Source organism: Dipodomys spectabilis, unplaced genomic scaffold (genome assembly GCF_019054845.1).
Source record: "Dipodomys spectabilis isolate Male_0828 unplaced genomic scaffold, ASM1905484v1 ptg000234l, whole genome shotgun sequence".
Lineage (NCBI taxonomy): Eukaryota > Metazoa > Chordata > Mammalia > Rodentia > Heteromyidae > Dipodomys > Dipodomys spectabilis.
Window position 1 is genome coordinate 8,452,652 of NW_024870911.1, and position 21,732 is coordinate 8,474,383.

Here is a 21,732-nt window from a genome sequence, read left to right on the forward strand (position 1 = left end):
TTGGGTCGTGAGAGGCCAAGGCTACTAATAATACTGAAAAACAGCCGTGTGGGGTTTGTATTTATCCGTGAACAAGTGAGATACCAGAAGAAATCCCATCCCGTGGGCTTGAGGTTGGGGTGAAGATACAGGCCTGTGGGCGGGGGCCGGATCTGCCATCTTGCCTCCGACGACGGGACTCCCGTGTGTCCTTTCTCCGTGAGATCCGGTCTAATTATATCGCCCAGGCTAGCGTTGAACTTGAGATCTCCTCAGTCTCCCGAGAGTTGGGAAGTGACAGCTTCGAATTACCGGCAAGTAGCCGCACCAGACAGGACGCTCCACTGCAGTGTTTGACTCTTCTTCCTTCACTTCTTCCGTGGGTGCTTCTCCACAATAAAAGTTTCTGGAACCAGGCTGCATGGGTTTGAACTTCAGTTTAAAAAAAAAAAAATACTAGTGTTGTGCTCTTAATAGATTTCGTGAGCTCTTTGAACCAATCCTTCATTGAGAGCTGTTTCAGAGTGACCAATTATCTGAATTTATCAAATTTACCAAAAACCTATCTCATAGCTCTTTATAAATTGCACAGCAATTGGTATTAAGTGCGTTTGTTTCAAGGTCTAAGGTGGTGGTGAGGGGTGGGAGTCAATGTTCCAGTAGACTCTCCTTGCTCATTTCCCCTCCTCATTGCCCCTAAGTTTTTATTTCTATTAAGGAGTCTTGTGACCCTTTGATACCCTTTTTCTGTATTTATTGGCCTAGGTCAGTTGGCTTTTTGGTCAATTTCTAGTTACATCACCTCTGTGCCTCAATTTCCTATGTAAAACGGAGATATCTCACAAAACCATAAGTCAGAGGGAATTGCTTAGAGCAGTGCCCTGAACTATATAGTAAGCCCTCCATTCAGGCTATCATTCCAAAAAGCTTTTTTAAACACTGTGGCTTAGGGCTGAGTGCACTTGGCATACTATGGAAAGCATTGTGGCATAACATTGATAGCTAGAGGTGACTTGGGGAAAGGGAGGGGGTTACGGCCCTAATTGAAATAACAACCAGAGTAGTTAAGGTTTGGGTCTTCAAGACCCAACAATTACTGGGGCATGGAAGCCAGAAGTCCACTTCCAAAGTCCAGACTTACTGTTCAGGCAGTAGTGAGAATGCTGGAAAACTTACTAACATCCAAGTATCACATCCAATTCTGACAATCCTCTGGTGAAGTTTTTCAGTGAGAACATGACACTTGAGTCTTAGAAATTAAAGTCAGAATCAACATTAGCATAGGATAATGTGTGAAAATGCTTGGTAATTGTTAAATCAGTACACAATTCAAAATTCCAATTTCTAGGAAAAGAATTTACCAGTATTCAAGCAAGACAACACTGTTTTGAATTACAGAGCTGCTACTGTTGATTCTGTTAGTGCTTACAGCTACCTTCTAGCTCCAGTGGTTCTACACTAGGCTAAAAATGGCCCTCTGGTGGTGGTGGTAGTGGTGGGTAGGAGAGAAACTTAAAAAAAAATGTGGACCCTGAGACTATAAAAATGATTAAGAGGGGCTAGGAAGGTGGCTCAGTGTTAGAGTGCTTGCCTTGCATGCATGAGGCCCTGGGTTCAATAAGCAGAAAAAGCCTGAAGTAGTGCTGTGGCTCAGTTGGTAGAGCGCTAGCCTTGAGCTAAAGAGCTGAGGGATAGGGCTCAGGCCTAAAGTTCAGGCCCCACTACCGGCCAAAAAATAAATAACACTACTATAAATTGTTTGGAAGAGAACAGGAATCCTAGATCTCCTGTCCTGAAGTTGCCATGTTCCACAAAGTTTTGATGACATGGCTGGACAACTTGCTCATAATGTAGTCTAGAATATCAATTTATTTTATATATATATATATATATATATATATATATATATATATATATATATATATATATATATATATTTTAGTTAGTTGTGGGGCTTGAGCTCAGGGCCTGAGTGCTGTCCCTGTGCTCAAGGCTAGTGTTTCTGCCACTTGAGCCATGATACCACTTCCACTTTGAGGGGTTCACTGGAGGTAAGATTCCCATGGGTACTTTTCTGCCCCGCCTGGCTTTGAACCATGATCCTCAGATCTCAGCCTCCTGAGTAGCTAGGATTATAGAGGCATGAGCCACCAGCACCAGGCTTGAAATTTTTTTAAAAGGTGACAATTACCTTGCTTTTCCTAAAGTGTACATACTATTACTATTCTAAAAGTATCAGAAAGAAATTACCTCATAATGTAATAATATGCCTTTAAGGCTTAATTCTCTAAGGTGAAAATATATTACCCCTACTAGAAGGGCTGGTTCAACTATCAATTTTTTTGAGAACAAAGTCTGTTATCTTGATGACTAGCTCAGAGTCTTGCTCATGCTCATTTGTTAATAAGAATGTGTGAGGGGCTGGGAAGGTGGCTCAGTGGTAGAGCGCTTGCCTTGCATGCATGAGGCCCTGGGTTCAATTCCTCAGCACCACATAAGCAGAAAAAAAAAAGCTGGAAGTGGCACTGTGGCTCAAATGGTAGAGTGCTAGCCTTGAGCTGAAGAGCTGAGGGACAGCACCCAGGCCCAGAAAAGAATGTGTGAATAGTTACTGTCCTCAGAAGAGCTTCAAAGGAAAACTACATAATCCAAGCAAGTTTCTAAAGTCTAGAAGGAATGTTCCGGTTTTCCAAAATGCAGTCTCGGCTACCATATCATAACCAATTCAAGTGTTTTCATAGGGTCTGGAATGTAGTAAGTACTCAAATCAATGAACTATCCTTAGATGGTTTAAACAGTCTCTATCTTGGAGCCACCTCAATTACATTCAGCAAACTCATTCATTCAGTGGCAAAAATCAAGTTGGAATGTCAGAGCTGAGAACTACTAGAATGATAAAACTGAGAAAGTATGTCAAGTAAACACATAATTTTTAGCGTAACAGAAGCCCACGTGAAAATGGAAGCAGTGATGTAAGACTAAGAAAGATAAAACTTTCAACATAAAGTTTCAGACAATATATGAAATAGAAATACAGGAAAGCTTTAAATAGGTATCCAACCAAACTTTTATTGCAATCTACTTTTGGCAATAAGGGGAAAGTGACCATAAAAACTGATTAGGTTTTATTCAACAAAGCAGTTTTTCCATGAATGCTTAAAGTCAATGTATAGTCAGCTCAGTTTCCAGTATCAAGTTGAGTACCTCATCATAGATATTTATACCAGAATGACAACAGTAAGGCATTGCAAGATGCTACATCATCTAAGATTAAACCATATTTTACATATTTTAGGACAGTAAAGTATACTAATAATACTCTACAATAAATAAGGATTTTAAAAATGTGTTGCTTAGCCCTTGTTGAACAAAATTCAATTAGCTTATTCTTTAAGTACTCCAGTTAATAAAGGTTTGTACTTCAAGAACTCTAACTTTTCCAAAGATAAAAAAATTAGTTATATTTTTATGACAAAAATTAAGCTTAAAAGCACATTCACACTTGTCCTCAAAAAGCTTGTTTACATCATGTACAACTTCTGCCTGACGACATGGCTTATATGGCAAGAAGTTATATATTGAGGACTACTGGGGGCAAACCTCCCATCCCCATGTCCTCCAAAAAGCCACACTCGGCCTTAGTGTAAAAGTTATATTTTATTGCCATGCTACAAAATGTACGAAGTTGGCACTGATAGGAATAAAGAACGAAAGGTGGAGAAGGACAGAGGGCAAAAACAGTGCTGTTACATATACAACAAGGTTTCATTTTAGTTAACAGTGGTTAAGTTTTTGCCAGAATTAAGGTTGTGAACCAAATTTAAAATGCTGATATGAAACAGCATTAAAACCCAATTTATGCAGTATCACTTCCATGGAATGTTTATAAAAGCAACCATTAAGGGCAAGATTCCTATTTCTTATACAATTTGGTAAGGTAATCCCACTGTTAAGACAATTTTTATGAAAGAAAAATTAAAATCTAATTAGCTACCTTTATACAAAGATGCTATATTTATGCCTTTATGTAGGAAAAAAACATTTATAATGCAATTAGGACATACAATAATCTTACAATATTATACAACTAGATGAAAATAAAATGTAACGTAAGATTTGTCTCTTATAAAATGTGTTTTGCATTGACTAATGCAACTGTGGCACACTGGTGACTACTGTACTATTAATACCAGTATGTTGCATACTATAATTGTTCAACTGTCAGAGAATTAATAGTTCTAGTGATGCTACGAAAGAATTGTGTTCTACCCCCAAAAAATGAGGAAGCAGAGATGGGGAACAGGGATGTAAAGAATAGAAAAAAGGAGAGGGTGCTGGTTTGGACAGAGTACATTGTGGGATGTCATAAAACATGTTAATATTTCAAGCCAAAACATTTTCTATACATTCTGTAATTTCGTACCAATGCCTTTATTCAGATTTGGCAAACATCAATGTAATAGTACCTTATACTCACACATCAAATATGAATGAGATGCCAGTATAGATCAGTTACTTCTGAATGATGTCGCTAATGGTATGTCTATTTCAAGAATATATTTATTTATACATACACATTACACATTGCACAAAACGTTTGGGTGTTCTGAGTTAGAGGACAGTACAGAGGGAACTGAGAAGTACTTTTAGCTTGCTAAAACCTTACCTTTAGGTAAATACATGGTGGCACATAATTGGGAAATTAGGAAAACATAAGGCCCCTGTCCCATTTTTAATAGAACATTACTGAGGTACATTTTTATATGCTGTGCCACAGATTTCGGGGGAGGGGTTGGAAGATAAACACCAGCTTGACTTATTTTTATAACATTGTATGGGGAGGGAGTCAACATTAAATCTATAAAAAAAACCTTGCTTGGCAAATTTTCTAATGTGATCTAGTCTGGATGTACTGGGAAGTGAAAAAGCCTTTTGCTGAGTCTTCAAGAGTAAAGTGCATATCTCATCACTCCACAGCAACAGTAAATAAAAGGAACTCTGCCAATCTTCCTGGAGGGAGGGAAGGCACCATATTTTCATTTTTTAAAGGAAGATGAAACTGAGAAATAAAACACTGAGGAAGAACATATATAATATCAGTTTCCAACTCTGGTCTGGGATAGATGTTATGAACCACATAGATAAAAGAGGAATGTATTTATTTGGGGGGAAAATATGAGCATGATTCTATTTCCAAAACCCAAAGTAGGTAAAATGGTCTAAGAACAGAACTGATTATCTAAAATTAGGCTTGTCTCAGATTTTCTGAAACACTAGGACACAATTATGTACCAATAAAATATCTCATTCTAAAATGTACCTAATAAAAGGTACATTCTTTCTGGACAAGGTTTAATGCCCACACAGAGGACAAGTAGTATTCTAAATGACTTTGTTTATTAAATTAGAACAAAGGTGATTTCCAGAAGACATCTAGAAATTAACACCAGATGTATATTTCCTCCTAATAATCTACAGTACCTCAAAATCAAATTCTTAGCAGATAAATTGGTCCCATTTTCATTTTTAAACCACAAAAGTATTTAACATATAAACTATATTGATTATAATTAGTTACCTAAAAAATATAAAAAGTAGAATCTGGAGGAAAAGGGGAAAAGGATTGAGGGAAAGAATAAAGTATACAACCTCCCAAATGAATAAACAGATCAGCCCTTTCATTTGGAGATTAATATTCTGCTTTGACTGCTTATTACAAAGATAACCATGTGCATTGAATCCATCAATATTATTCTTTCCACAATACAAAAACCATTACAGAAATTTGGCACAATTAGCAATCTACTCAGAAGAAAGGCTAAATAGAACAATATATTAAACATTGAAACTGCAAACTGCATTAGGAAACTGAACATCTACACCACTGCTCTTTTTAAGAGAACAGCAAACACTTTAGAAAGCACCAGGTTCACAGCGGGGAAGGAGGGGAGTGTCAGAAAATTCTGCTATGCTAATAAACCAATGGCACTGAAAATGATCAAGACACTTGCAATTATTTATTTTTTATAATGGTCCCACTCTTCCATCCTGCTAATCCATTCACTGGTCCTAGGACTAGGTTATTTATTGAATAAATTGGATATTATATGACTAAAACATTTTCACATTAAAGTAACCTAGTCACATCTGGTAGATCCAGATCATAATGTCAATCTTCCTCATATTTAGAAAAAACTAAAATATTTTTTTGCAAAGTTACCTAACCTTCTTAGTGTTGGAATTTCAAACATTCTTGATTTTTCCAAGAATTCAACATCTGAACTGTCATCAGTTTACACAAACTTCAGTGCATTTTAGACCCTAAAATATGACACGATCTCAGTACTACAAGACTTCTACGGTACCTGCCATGCTGGTAACAATTTAACATTTCACTGAAATCAGAAGATAGTCCAAGATCCAGTCATAAGAGAAAGGACAGCAGAGCCAAAGAACACTAGAGTGGGCAGAGTATGACTACAGCCATGTTGCTGAGGAAATCCCTGCTAAAGTGCTGGGGAGAGTGCCCACAGGAAAAAAAACAGTACCTTTAGGGAACTTCGCATGTGAAAAGTATTGTTTTGTTTCATTTTCTCAGCTACTAAACAGATCACCTATGGACACAAGTGAAATTTTAAATTGAGAGTCTATCTTATCAACTTGAAAAGTAAACAGCATATAAATAAATACTGGACAAGGGCAACCCTGTTAAAGAATAACAGTAAGTTCCAAATGAACCTTCAAAACCATAACTGGACAAAAATGCAAACTAACAATGAACATATAATCCAATTTAAAAACTATATACAAACTTAAACATCTTCAGTTGAAAAAGACATGAAGTATCAAAATAAGACAACCCAAACACCAAAAAAAAAAAAAAACTAAAGGTAAATGGGAACCTATGGCACAAATGCCTCCAGAAAACAATGTGATGACCATAAACTATAGGAGAGAAATGTCAAGATATCATGGTTTCAATTTTCAAATGTTTTTGGGTAAAGTGACCTGAGACTGATTCCTATTGTAATTCTGAGTAACATATCTACATATGCCCTTCAAATGACATCATGAGATGAGTAAACAAAATCTTGTCTCCTGCCTGCCTGCCTGCCTTTCAACATGCCAATAGCAAACTGTCTTCATGACATAGGACTCTTTCCAATAACACTGAAGGCTAAGGAGCTGACTGGTATAAAGATGTAATTTTTTCTGTTTCTTTTACATGTGTTTTGGCTCAAGTCAAAAAGCCTTTACTTAATGAAATAAAGGATTCCTCATGTTACATGCTGGAGACCACATACTGCAAAGAATGAATCTACAAGTATTACTTTCAAAGCCTAGACTTATCTTTTAGCAATATACATCACCAAGAGGCTTTAGAAAAGGTTTGAAATGCTAACCATGACTTAGACATGAAAGGTATGTATAAGTCTAGAATATTGAATGAAAGTCAACCAGCATGTCATTCACTTTTCAACTCTCATCTTAAATAGGCACTGTGAAAATGGAAATGCTGCTATACAGTAATGAGTAGTATATAATGAAATTAGTGTTAAGGAGTACCTGCTCTACATTAATTCCCTTTAATTAAAGATGCTCATGAAATATTCAGAAAATTTTTTGGAAGTCTATAAAAGGAGTTAGTGTAGCAATGAAAATGAAGCACTTGCATCTTCATCTTTCGAACTTCACAAAGGTGCAAACAACATGATGCTTTCCAGGCTCACATAGGCAGATCAGTACTATTATGTCTAGTTTTCCTAGACGTACCATCATCACGTGGAAGGGCTTTCTGCAAATTTGACATGGCAGCAGTTCTCTCGATGTCTATCACAGCATACAGCTCTGTACGCCTGGTAGGCGTTTGTGGAAGGGGAGTGGTAGGCGTTTTTGGAGTCTGAGGGTTGTCAGAGTCACTGCCACCTTCCAAGTCAACCTGTATGTAATTAAGCTGCCTGTGTTCTAAACTCGGGCGTCTGATATCAAAGTTAAAGACTGTTGGTGTACAGTCCCGACGCCGTGAATAGTCTATTTTGTGAGCACTTGCTGGCACAGATACATTCTCTGTATTTACATAGTTATGCATTGGATCGAGATTATTATGATAGCCGTTTAGAGACGGGGTCTTTGGTCCTAAAGTGTCATCCTCATCTCTACTTAGCTTGCGAGCTTCCCAAACAGGAGGCAAGGATGGTAAATTTTCATAGTTTAATAATGCAGTTCTTCTCTGAGCTGAGTTGTTGATATTCTGGGTATCTGAAGTACTGGTGGATGTCAGACGACCCCTCCGGACCCCTGAGGCACTAGGGATAGATAGCCCATTTATATTTTCATATACCAGTTTGTTAACAGAGGGTGTGTCTCTTCGTTCATCACTGTCATAGCCAGTGTCCCATTCTGTATTGTTTGCACCACTTCCACTAACTTGATCTCTTCCAAGTTGCTCCAGTTTCTCTTTTTCCATTAATTGCTTCTGAACAGGGGTTGGTCCTAAAACAAATTTGACTCCTTCAGGTTCAAGGAGAATTTGAGGGTCCCTGTCTTCAATACTACTTGGTTCTTCTTTTGGTGTGTTGCTTTCAGCATTAGAAACCCTTGACTCCAATGGGACATGTACACTTGCACGATTTTTCCGCTCTTCTTGCACACCTGTGGTGTTAACATAGGTATGTACCTAAAATGAAACAGAGTCAATCAGTAACTTGTTTTAAAAACAAAATTAGCGTAACCACACCAGTTACCTTTATTTTATTTTTTGCTTTTGGATTTTTGAGATAGTATATCACTGCCTAGGCTGGTCTCACTCATGATCTACCTGCCTGCCTCTTCCAGGTGTTAGGATTTCAGGGACATTAACCACTCCCAGTTTCTATCAGTTAATTTTATAAACTCTTTTCCCCCTTCCTGTGCTGGTACCAGGCATCAACTCAGGGCTTCCAGCTTTTAGTTGGCTTTTTTACTTTAGGCTGGCACTCCATTACTTTAGTCACATTTTCACTTCTGACTTTTTGTTGGTTAATGAGAGATTAGAGTTTCCAGGCTGACTTTGAGCTGCAATTCTCAGATCTCAGTTTCGAGTGGTTAGGATTACAAGAATAACTACTTTAAAATAATAATTGTTGGGACATGAACAACATTCTGAAACTAAAAAATCAAGAATAAAATTGAGATTGTCTTTTCTGTTCTAGAAATTTTCATCAGTGCATTAAAATATGATTGAGAACTATGTACTGAAAAGACACATTTTTATCATTTTATCATTTACTGATTTCACTGTATGAACAGAAAACCCCTGTTTAAGAGTTCTGTGAAGTGTATATATACAAATGCCACATACAAGATTAGAAGAGCTCAGTGGTAGTATGGAGAGAAAAAATAAAAGTGTTTGGAAGTATATACATAAAATTTTATAGATTTGACTATATGCCAGAAAATGCATACTATTTCCTTAATTGCCCAACACAAAAGTAATATACAGTGTAAGTTAGAAATCAAACTGAATTAAACCTTCAAGTATTAACACAGTAATACTCTAACTCCATAAAATCACTATTACTGTTATACAGAAACATACGCATACTTGTTCCTCAGCCACAAGCAAAGGATGTGTAGATTCTTCACCAACTGAAGGTAAGCGAGCACTTCCCACAGAAGGATGTCTGCTTGAAGGATGGGACGAAGCATCTCCAAATGAGGGATACCGGGGATATCCATTAGGTAAGTTCTGAGCAGCAAAGCCCGGAGCTGAGTTTTTGTTTATTGGTTTTCAAAGGAAGACAGGATACAGGAATAGGGAAGAGAAAACCAAAATTAGTAAGAATCTAATCTGCACTGGGGATTAAGGAAGACAAACATGGCAACACATACAGAAATTAACATACAAACAACAGTCTCAACCATATTTCATTTATTCATTTCTTCATCCATTGTTGATGAAGGGGCCTTAAACATGCTGGGCAAGCACTTTATCACTGAACTACACTGAACTACATTCCTAGTACTTCAGCCATACGCTAGATTAATATGGGGTACTCATATTAAAAATACTTAAAATAGGGGTTGGGAAGGTGGCTCAGTGGTAGAGTGCTTGCCTTGCATGCATGAGGCCCTGGGTTCGATTCCCCAGCACCACATAAGCAAAAAGAAAAAAAGCCAGAAGTGGTGTTGTGGCTCAAGTGGTAGAGCGCTAGCCTTGAGCTGAGGGACAGTACCCAGGCCCAGAGTTCAGGGCCTCACGACTGGACCCCCCCCCCCCAAAAAAAATACTTAAAATACTTACAACTATAATCGACTACTTTTCAAAAACAGTTATATGTCTATTACAATGGTGAACTGTATTGTTATAAATATCCATAAGCTATAGCTTCTGTATGTCTGCTCTTTCAAATATGAGAGGGAAACTGGCTACTTACTTGTAGGTGTTCGAGGTGTTCTAGGGACTTCCAATTCTGTCTGATGATTATTCCTTTCTACAACTGGCTCTTCTACCACATTTATGCTGTTATTTTGCATAATTTCTTGCAACATGTTAAATAATTCTTCTGCACGGGCACATTTAAAAGCAAAAATTCCTACAAATAGAAACCAAATGGAAAAAATGGCAACCATACTCTTACAAAAGCTAGAGGAACACATGTCAAAGACCAAAACTGTCAAGTAGTTATGTCCCAACAAACCAGAAAGGCCCCTTAAATAATTTTCTGATAAATAATACTTCTTGCTTCAAATACAATGACAAAATTTGACAGAATAATTTCCATTTATCTAAGGAAAAGGTCCCCAAACAAACATAAACAGGACTTGCACAATTATTTTAGTCTGCTTTTTATAGCAGGGGGATCCAACTCACCACTAACAAGGCAACCATTTACCACTGAACAAGCCCATACTAGGAGCTATATAATTACTGCCTTGTCTATTGTTATAATTCTGTAAGACAAATATTACTGTCTGCTTTTTATAAAACTCAAGGCCAGCCGGGCGCTGGTGGCTCACGCCTGTAATCCTAGCTACCCAGGAGGCTGAGATCTGAGGATCGCGGTTCAAAGCCAGCCCGGGCAGGAGAGACCGTGAGACTCCTATCTCCAATAAACCACCAGAAAACCGGAAGTGGCGCTGTAGCTCAAGTGGTAGAGCGCTCGCCTTGAGCTGAAGAGCTGAGGGACAGTGCCCAAGCCCAGAGTTCAAGCCCCATGACCGACCAAAAAAAAAAAAAAAAAAAAACTCAAGGCCATGCAAGTTAGTATGTAACAAAAGAAAACAAACAAAATGTTTGACTCCAATGTTTGGGTTCAAAGTAATGATACTAGTAATTAATTTAAAAATCTTAAAGTTTAACACAAGTTAAAATTTCTGCCATAGACAATGTGCTTAATAAACAAATATTGTACATAGTTTATTTTCTCTTTTCTTACTACCTGTCTTCTTTGGGAAGTGTCTTTCAGACAAGATGTTAATTTTAACTGCATGTAGGATGACTGATAGAACAATATTTCAAATGGTATTTGGAGGTGACAAGGGCTTTACTTACCTTGTCCAGTTTGACACCTCCGCCCACTTTCAAAAGAGAAGAGATTTGAGTCATAGCCATAGCGGCGCAGGCAGAGGTAGTGCCATTTTACTGAGTCACGCTTGCGGGTATATAAAATCAGTTCTGTGTCTGTAAGTTCCATTATGCCAGAACCTAACTCATTCCCATCATCATCTACATTAATAACCTTAAAAAAAGAAGATGGAAATGATTTCATCAATTTGTCAGAAAAATGCAGATGCTAAATTAGTTCAATCAGTCAGTCGCTTATTCATTTGTGAGTGTAATAGCTAGTTTATATCTAAAAGGAATTTGCACTCCCATTGGAGAAGCAAGATATATAAACAGTCAACATCATAAACTTATGCATGATTACTTGACATATAAACACAATGGAGGATGCAGAAGACAGAAATTAGGGGCATAATTAATTTTGAAAGGAAATCAGATATGAGGGAAAATCCGGTATTCAAGACGTAGGATACAATATGAAGATGGGATATTAAAATAGAACAAAGAAGGCACCTTTCAAAAAGACAAAATTAACAATGGCACAGAGTTCATGTTAAGGAAAGGACTTATATTGCTAAGCTTCAGAAAATGCTAAAGACTAAAAGCTATGATTTATGGAGAAGTTATTACTCCCCTGGGGCAGGGCAAAATGATTTGCATTTATTTCCCCCCATATAATTCTCTTAATCCTAAAATTCAGGTTTCTGCTGTACAAAATAAAATAGATTTAGTGATAATGTAACTTGCCCAAGGTCACAAAGTTGAGAAATAACAGAGGTATGATTCACAATAAGTTTATGTGATCTGGAGGCTATGACTTACAGCACACTAAAGTTGGATCAGGAGACATTAAATTGCTATGGGTGTGTTTTGCCTATTTTAACAAACAGGCTTATAAATGGTAAAGGAAGATTAATTTGATGACAACCAAAATGAAGGATTACAGGTTTGCTGAAAGTAGGGAACAGTTAGGAAATCAAGCCAAGCATGATAGTTCAAGTCTGTAATACTAGCACTTAAGAGGCTGAGGCACAAGAATTGGGAGTTTGTGGCCAGCCTGGGCTATACATAGCATGTTCCAGACCATCCTGGAGTATATACAATGAGACTGCCTCAAAAACAAAACAACAGAATTATTTAGGTATATATGATAATGATTGCTGAAAAGTAGTCTCATGAACTGGATATTAAGTGTTCCCCAAAGGCCTAAGTACTGGGAGGTGATAGAATCTTTAATCTAGACAGATGGGTCTATTGGTAAGTATTTGGGGTGTTTTTTTGAAGGTTATAGTGGGATCCCAGACACTTCTTCTGGCTCCTGGCCATAAATGGTGCCTTTTTTCCCTTCCATATACTTCCACAATGGTGTACTATCTTGCCACAGACCCCAAACAATGAAAACAATGGCCCATGAACTGAAGTCTTCCAAACTGGGCACCAAAATAAACCTTTCCTCAATGTAAGTTGATTTGTCTCAGGCATTTGTTGTAGTAATAGAAAGCTAATAGGTGATGATGAAAGTGAGATGGTACTACAATTATTACTTGGATACAAAGGACCAAACAAATGTTTTGTCTTCCCAACAGTTCATGTGATGGAGGCTTAGTCATAACAATGCTGGGATGGTGGGACCTTTAAGGGGTGGGGCATAAGGTTCTTAGGTCATTAGGGCATGCCTTTAGAAATGAATTAACACAGTTCTCTGTGTCTCAATCCAGTCACTCTTCAGATTCTACCTGAAATAGGATTAATAGTTCTTGTGCATGCTGCCACCATCAAGATATTATCTACTATGAAAATGATGCATGAAATGATGATGTTTAAGCTTCCAAAAGTATGAGTTAAGTAAACCTCTTTTCTTTATTAACAGTCTCAAGTATCTCATTATAGTCATAGAAAATAGATTACTATAATCCTATACTGTGAGGAAGCAAATGTCATCATTTATTCAAGTAAAAGAGGGAAAGAAAAAGAGGAGACAAAGGGGTCTAAAGGGAAAGAAAGAGGCAAGATATATTAAGTAAAGCATAAGGAATGAATCTGCCTAGGCAATAAGATATATAGCTCAATTGGTTTTACTGACCTTAAATTTGTTCCGATGGCTATCTGGGACAGTATCTTTATCTGGACAGCTACAACAGCTACCCATGGCTTCTTCAGAAGACCATGTGATCACTACATGAAAAGTAGTTTGAAGAAAATTACTAGATGTAGGACACAAAAAGTATAAAACAGAAATACTACAAATCATCTAATACAACCATAATATTTTGATGCAGAAAATTAGTAATTGGAAGCTAGATCTCATACACTAGTGGATCAACTTTACTTAGTGATAACAATAAATTTTACAAAGCAGATGTCACAATAATCTCAAACTTCCAGTTAATTACAAGATATGCCTATCCTAAAGTGACCTTTAAAAAAACTCCACTTACAATCTAGTGTATACTATCTGAATAATTACTTTCTAGTTGTTTAGCAGTTAATCTAAGCATTAATGTGTTATGGTTTATTAAGAATTTCCTGAATTCATCTTTAAAAAATAATGCCAAAAGGATGCTGAACTGCTGGTTTAACAGGTATTTAGATTTTTGTTACATTGTAGTATCCTTTATTTACCCCGTGAGAAAAGAGCTGATAAGTAAATAATACAACTTCAAATTCAGAATAATACATTAATAAGAGTAAGGCCAACTCAAACTTCAAGGAGTAATGTAACACAGAATACTGGCAGACCTGATATACCATGTTTATTTAAATCTGTTTTTCTGATTGGGGGTGGGTGTTGTCCTGGGGCTAAAACTCAGGGCCTGACTGCTGTTCTTAGCTTTTTCTCTCAAAATGTGTGCCCCACCACTTGAGCCATGTCTCAACATCTGGTTTTTTGGTGGATGACTAGAGTTATGAGTCTCATAAACTATCCTGCCTGGCCTGGCTCTGAGCTACAATCCTCAGATCTCAGCCTTCGGAGCAGCTAAGATTACAGGAATGACCTACTAACACCCAGACAAAGCATTACTTCTAACAAGGGAAAAAATCAGAATGACTGTGGTCCTTAATACATGGGGAGGGAAAAAGCACAGGAGCTATGAAACATAACATTAAGTCTGGTTAGAATGTGAAATTTGGAATTAGCTGCCTGTAATCCTAGACACCCAGAGGCTGAGATCTGAAGAACCAGGTTCAAAGCCAGCCCAAGCAAGAAAGTTCCTAAGATTTGTATCTCCAATTAACTTCAGAAAAGCTAGAAGTAGGGCTGTGGCTCAAGTAGAACAGCAGCCTTGAGCAAAAAGGCTAAAGGACAGTGCCCAGGCCCTGAGTTCAAGCCCCAGGATGGACACATACAAAAGGTAAAATTTGCAAAATGAGGGACCTGGAGACACTAATAGAATTTGTGACCAAGGTGTTACCCAAGAAAAAGTGATAGGATTATTAAATAGGCTGTGATGAGACTCAACAGAGGATGCAGGCCAACATTGTACAGTTCATTAGCTGTACTTAGAAGTCCAGAAGAAAGACAGTTCAACTGGCACAGGCTCAAAGGATAAGGAAATTAAAAGATGTTGGTAATGAAGGATTATTGGACCTGGTCAGGGAAGAAGAAGGCAGCTACCAAAGTAAAATATGGGGGGAGAGGGGAGCCCAAAGTTTTTTGGGTTTTTTTGGAGGGGGTCCAGTCGTGGGGCCTGAACTCTGGGCCTGGGCACTGTCCCTCAGCTCTTCAGCTCAAGGCTAGTGCTCTACCACTTGAGCCACAGCACCACTTCCGGCTTTTTTCTTTTTGCTTATGTGGTGCTGAAGAGTCGAACCCAGGGCCTCATGCATGCGAGGCAAGCGCTCTACCACTGAGCCACCTTCCCAGCCCCGAGCCCAAAGTTTTAATAAGTTAAAGAATAGAGTAATAGGGTTAGTTGGCTTGAGGAAATAAGGCTGCTGGAACAGGTTCATCTTCTAACTGCTAAAGGGAGGCTTTTGTTGTTGTTTGTGCCAGTCTTGGGGCTTGTACCCATTCAGGGTCTGGGTACTGATCTTTTTTTGCTCAAGACCAGTGCTCTACCACTTGAGCAACAGCTCCACTTATGGTTTTCTGATAGCTAATTGTCCCAGCTGTCCCAGCTGGCTTTGAACCTCAATTCACAGCTCTCAGCCTCCTGAGTAGTTAGGATTATAAAAGTAAGCCACTAGCTTCAGGCAGGAGGCTCCTCCCTCTCTTTCCCAAAGCTCAGCACCAAACTCAGGGTCTTGTACTTGCCAAACAAGACTCTTCCACTGAGCTAAAACCCCAACCCAGAAGGCTTTTTTAAATGTAAAATGTTCATCCATATCTGTCCCCTCCTCCTAAAATACAAATTCCTAGGCAGGGGAAAAGAATAGATACTCTGCATTTTTGACCACCAGATTAGCATCTGGAAATTACATTTGAATTATCTGAGATCAAATGCACTAATATACACTAATTAAAGACTTGATGAAAAGCCATATGATCTCAGCATGTACTTCTAAGTCAAAAACTCAGCAAAAATATTAGTGGCCCTATACTATCTCAGAAGAGTAGTTCTCCCTAGGAGTACACTCAAGAACAAAAGCTTCTAGAGTTGGGAAGACTGACAGTGCAACAAGTATGGTGAATATTTTACATTAGTAAATACTGTTTTTGGTAAGATTTAAGCCATCTGTCCTTATTCTTTGGGAATGAAGGAGTCAATAAATCAGGAGATAAAATGGCTGCAAATAAGAAAACATTAAACTCTTTAGCTTGAAAACCTAAGTTGTGGAATTAAAGTTCTCCTCCCCCCCCGCCCCCCCACCTTTTTTTTGGTGCCAGTACTGGGGCTTGAACTCAGGGCCTGGGCACTGTCCCTGAGCTTTTTCACTCAAAGTTAACCTTCTACTACCTGCTCCATAGCTCTACTTCCAGCTTTTTGGTGATTTCTTGGAGATATGAGTCTCAAGGATTTTCCTGCCTAGAGTAGCTTCAAATCTCAATCCTTAGATCTCAGCCTTCTGAACAGCTAGGATTATAGGCATGAGTCACTGGCACAGAGTTAGTTTTTTTTAAGTAAATTCCAACTTACCTAGATCTGGCCATTAATATTCTTAGTCTCTGTTGCTGCATCAGGAGTTCACAAATATTTCAAATACCATGGCTTCCTTGTTTGCTGAAACCTAGAAGTTGTACAAAAAAATTATTTAAAAAGAATTTCTGGTTTATTTTTAAGATAGGAATTTTCCTTATGAGACTTCTAGAAGTAGAAGTAGTTGATCAAGTAGAAGTAGTTGATCCATTTAAACCAACTCAAAGGGTCTACATAATGCTTTAAAATTATATAAAAAATATAACATATATTTATATATATATTATAAAATTATATAAATATATAAAATCAACTTTTAAAATAGGATCTACCATTCCTTTTTAAAATAAAAAGTAAAAAAGCAATAGTCTCAAGTTCTGCCTTTCTTTCTGGCTTCTCCACTATATCTATGTCACTGTACAACTTTTTTCCCCCTCCCTGGTTGTAGGGCTTGAACTCTTTTTCACTCAAGGCTAGCAGTCTACCATTTGGAGCCACAGCACCACTTCCAGTTTTCTGGTGGTTAATTGAAGATAACATTCTTGTGAATTTTCTTGTCTGGGCTGGCTTCAAACAGCAATCCTCAGATCTCAGCCTCCTGAGTAGATAGGATTACAAGCTTGAGCCATTGAAACCTGGCTAAATTTTTTTTATTTTTTTAATATTGGTTCTAAGGCTTGAACTTAGGGTCTGGGCTCGGTCACTTAGCTTTTTCCCTCAAGGCAGGCCACAGTTTGAACCATAGCTCTACTTCTGGCTTTTTGGTGGTGAACTGAAGAGTCTCACAGCCATGTGCCAGTGGCTCATCCTATAATCCTAGCTAATCATAGCTACTCAGGAGGCTGAAATCTGAGGATCTCAGTTCAAAGCCAGCCCAGGCAGGAAAGTTCCATGAGACTCTTATCTCCAGTTAACCACCAGAAAACTGGAAGTGGCTCTGTGGCTCAAGTGGAAGAGTGCTAGCCTTGAGCTGAAGTGTGCAAGGACAGCACCCAGGCCCAGAATTCAAGCCCCACAACCAACCCAAAAAAAAAGTCTCACAGATTTTCCTGCTGGCTTCAACCCACCATCTTCAGATCTCAGCCTCCTGAGAAGCTAGAATTACAGGCATAAGCTACACATGTCCTCAGCTATAAAATGAGGGGTTAAACCACCTCCAAAGTTTCATTCCAGTTCTAAAGTATTATTTTAGCCAGGGGCAGACTAAATCTCCTGGCGAGTTTTCCTAAACCTCACTGTTATTTATCCTGAAGAACACTCTTTAGAATCTACCTGCTGTGTTTTCTATTTCATAAGATTCCCCAGAGCTAGATGAGAGTTAGCAATATATAAATAGAGCATAAGGAAAAGCATTCCACAGTGTCACAAGACAGTCTAGTTACAATATACATTTGGAAATTTTTTGGTCTATTTACAACTGAAAAAAATCAGTCACACAGAAAGACACTCATACTTATTGAATGTTTATGCTATCTCATGCATTGTTAAAGGCTACAGGTAGAGTCTCATTTCAACCTATACAAAAACCAGAGTTAACAAGTAGGATATACAAAACAAACATTTCCAAAATCACGTACCCGCACACAATTATTTCAATTCTGGATTTTACATAATCATCATGCTAGATGCTTGCTTACACACGTGAATTGTGGCTACAATCTCACTTAAGATGGGTAGCAATCTAGTTCCTCTTCTATAGTACTCCTTCTGTGCACCAGAAAGAGATGTACACCTATCATGCTTCATCTCTGTCTTGTAAAACTGCCCAGGGATAAGCTAATTCTACCATAAACAAAGTATCTTATTTGAATATATATTCTCTTCATTCATCTCTCTCTTTCTCTCCTAAAAGCGTTAGCAGGAGGTGGGAATGTGGTTTAGTGGTAGAGTGCTTGCTTAGCATGCATGAATCCCTGGGTTCGCTTTCTCAATACCACATAAACAGAAAAAGCAGGAAATAGCACTGTGGCTCAAGTGGTAGAGCACTGGCCTTGAACACAGAGAGGCTCAAGGACAGAGCTCAGGCCCTAAGTTCAAGCCCTAGGTTCATCCAAAAAAAACAAAAAACCAAAAAAAAGCTTTAGCCAATTAGCTTGGGAAATCTGTCTTTATTTCACTTATAGGCATTCTCCAACTCTATTCTGAGCTAAAGGACAGTAAGTGAGATTAAGAGAAATGAGAACAGTTGGAGTCTAATAGCTCATGTCTGTAATCCTAGATACTCAGGAGTAGAGATCAGACTGTTTAGGGATAGTCTGGACAAAAAATTAGCAAGACCCCATATAAATAAACAGCTGGTTATGGTAATGCCAGCCTATCATCCTAGCAATGTAGCATGCATTAACAGGAGGTTCACAGTCTGAAAAAAGAACTGGTATGTGGCTCACATAGAAGACAGCTTGCCCTGCAAGTGTGAAGCCCTAAGTTCACCAGTATCTCCAAAAAGAGGAAGAAGGGATGGAGAAAGGGAGAGGGATGGGACTACAACTGAAAACAAAAATCAAGAAAAAGCCCTACAATTTAAAATGAAGGTAAACAGAATTGGTGTACCAATGTATAAGCCTTTGATCTCCGTTTGGATCTCTATAAAATTTTCTGACCTCTTTTTGAAGATCAGTATTTACTAGTATATTGTTTAATTATTTTTTTCTATTAAGCATGGCCAAAATAATATAGAGCTTTTCCTTGCTTTTACTGTTTTCACTACAAATATCCAGCATGTCAGATGTTATTGGGGATTTAAAAGCTTTTTGTGCCTCATTCAAAGGATATTTTCTACATGAAAACACATTCTGAGTTCCAAACAACTGCCACACCAAAGCCCTTTTGGTGTAAACACAAGTCAATGGACCATGTATGTACTGCCTCTGACTGGACTTGACTCAAATACTCTCCATGATTTTCTTAACTCCCTTTGGCTTCTCCCCATTGTTGGACAACTAAGAACCAAGAGGTAGGGCTGGGAAGATGGCTCAGTGGTAGAGCGCTTGCCTTGCATGCCTGAGGCCCTGGGTTCGATTCCTCAGCACCACATAAGCAAAAAAGAAAAAAGCCGGAAGTGGCGCTGTGGCTCGAGTGGTAGAGTGCTAGCCTTGAGCTGAAGAGCTGAGGGACAGCGCCCAGGCCCAGAGTTCAGGCCCCATGACTGGACCCAAAAAAAAAAAAAAGAACCAAGAGGTAATTTGGAGGTAGTAAGGAAGAAAGAGATGTTGCAATAGACCTATTGCTCTTTTGCTGTATCATGTCATTTTCCTATTAAGTAGATATACATCGCGTGTAATGATTACTCAAAAAGAGTACCACAATTTTACCAAGGAAAATATCAAGAGGCTGAGAAATACTGTCAACTACCACTCCATTTTTTGTTGCAGCAAAGTGAGGGGAGTCAAGACTGGGACTCAAAACTCAGAGTAGCAGACATTTTAGTTATTGGCTAGCACTCTATCAACTGAGCCATGCCTCCAACCCCAAAAACTCATTTTAAAGTTCCTTGCTATGGGCTAGATAGACATAAAGTCACATGGATGATCTAATTATTCCAAAAACCAAACTTATAAGATAGACATTACCATTATTTTCGTAGTCTAAATGAGGAACCCAAGGCTTGGAAAGGTTAGGTAACTCCAGGCCAACAGTTAATCATAGGGAGAGCCAGGCTTAAATCCCAATCTGACTCCAAAGCACTGGCCTCTATTAATACGTAAAAAACTTTAACAATGCCTACCATACAGTAAGCACATAGTAAATAAATATGTATATATAAATAATTCATCATGACACATAACATACTGTCTATATTTCCTCATTTATAACATTAGGACATCTGTTTCATAGGTACTGAGAAAAACAAATTTTGGTTATAAAAATACTTAGAAACACATACAGATTTTTTAGAAACATGACATTTTTATATCACCACTCTAGGAAAAGCGCATCTTTTATCTTCCAAAGGGCCATTTATACCATCAGCACAGAAAAACCTAGAACTTAAGAACCATCCTTATAACAAGCACTGTATGAATTTAGTATAGCTGTCATAAATTATTCCGATGATTCCTGCAGAATGACAAGCAAAAAGAACACTGAACTTTGTTCACAAGTCTGACTATATATTTGGTGCTTAGAAAAGTATATTTGCGGGTTGGGAAGGTGGCTCAGTGGTAGAGTGCTTGCCTTGCATGCATGAGGCCCTGGGTTCGATTCCTCAGCACCACATAAGCAAGAAGAAAAAAAAAAGCTGGAAGTGGCGCTGTGGCTCAAGTGGTAGAGTGCAAGCCTTGAGCTCAGGGACAGCGCCCAGGCCCAGAGTTCAGGCCCCACGACCGGACCCTCCCCCCCCCCCCCCAAAAAAAAAGAAAGAAAGAAAGAAAAGTATATTTGCTTTCTCATGTTCACTACACTAAGTGTGAATTTTACTTATACTACAGAAATTGTTTAAACATAGCCAGGACAGAATATACAGCTAGAAGCCAGGCACCGGTGGCTCACCCCTGTAATCCTAGCTACTCAGGAGGCTGAGATCTGAGGATCACAGTTCAAAGCCAGCCAAGGCAGGAAAGTCCGTGAGACTCTTATCTCTAATAAACCACTAGAAAACTGGAAGTGGCACTGTGGCTCAAGCAGTAGAGCACTCGCCTTGAGCTGAAGAGCTGAGGGACAGCGCCCAAGCCCAGAGTTCAAGCCCCAAGACCAAAAAAAAAAAAAATTAAAAAAATATATACAGCTAGAAGCATGAAAACATACTTAAATATTATGCACAGCTAATGGCCAAGTTAAATTACATTAAAGCTATCAACAGAATGGTACTCCATAATTTCCTTTTATTGTCTGCATAGATGTGTGTGTCTGTGTGTATAAAAAATATATATATAATAGAGCCAGGTGCTGGTGGCTCATGCCTATAATTCTACCTACTCAAGAGGCTGAGATCTGAGGATCCTGGTTCAAGGCCAGCGCAGGCAGGAAAGTCCATGAGACTCTGATCTCCAATAAACCACTCAGAAAATAGGAAGTAGTGTTTTGGCTCAAGTGGTAGAGTGCTTGCCTTGAGCTGAACAGCTGAGGGATAGTGCCCAGGCCTAGAGTTCAAGCCCCACAGCCAACAACAGCAACAACAAAAAGTAGGTAATC

The 21,732-nt window shown here is 38.5% G+C and overlaps 1 protein-coding gene across 2 annotated transcripts in view; it reads right to left on the bottom strand.

Moving 5' to 3' along the window:
- Positions 1-3,028: 3,028 nt before the first annotated feature.
- Frs2 (fibroblast growth factor receptor substrate 2) overlaps positions 3,029-21,732 on the bottom strand; it is an 89,170-nt gene continuing 70,466 nt past the window's right edge. Inside the window, exons 3-8 of one of the 2 annotated variants that reach the window (XM_042698839.1) lie at positions 16,603-16,693; positions 13,608-13,699; positions 11,513-11,699; positions 10,395-10,553; positions 9,563-9,726; positions 3,029-8,656 (exon numbers count right to left, since the gene is read on the bottom strand). In XM_042698839.1, coding sequence (XP_042554773.1) covers positions 7,706-8,656; positions 9,563-9,726; positions 10,395-10,553; positions 11,513-11,699; positions 13,608-13,673 — 1,527 coding nt within the window. In that variant the 5' untranslated portion in view covers positions 13,674-13,699; positions 16,603-16,693 and the 3' untranslated portion in view covers positions 3,029-7,705. Of the gene's footprint in view, positions 8,657-9,562; positions 9,727-10,392; positions 10,554-11,512; positions 11,700-13,607; positions 13,700-16,602; positions 16,694-21,732 lie in introns of both variants that reach the window. The other variant, XM_042698840.1, reaches the window with a different exon arrangement.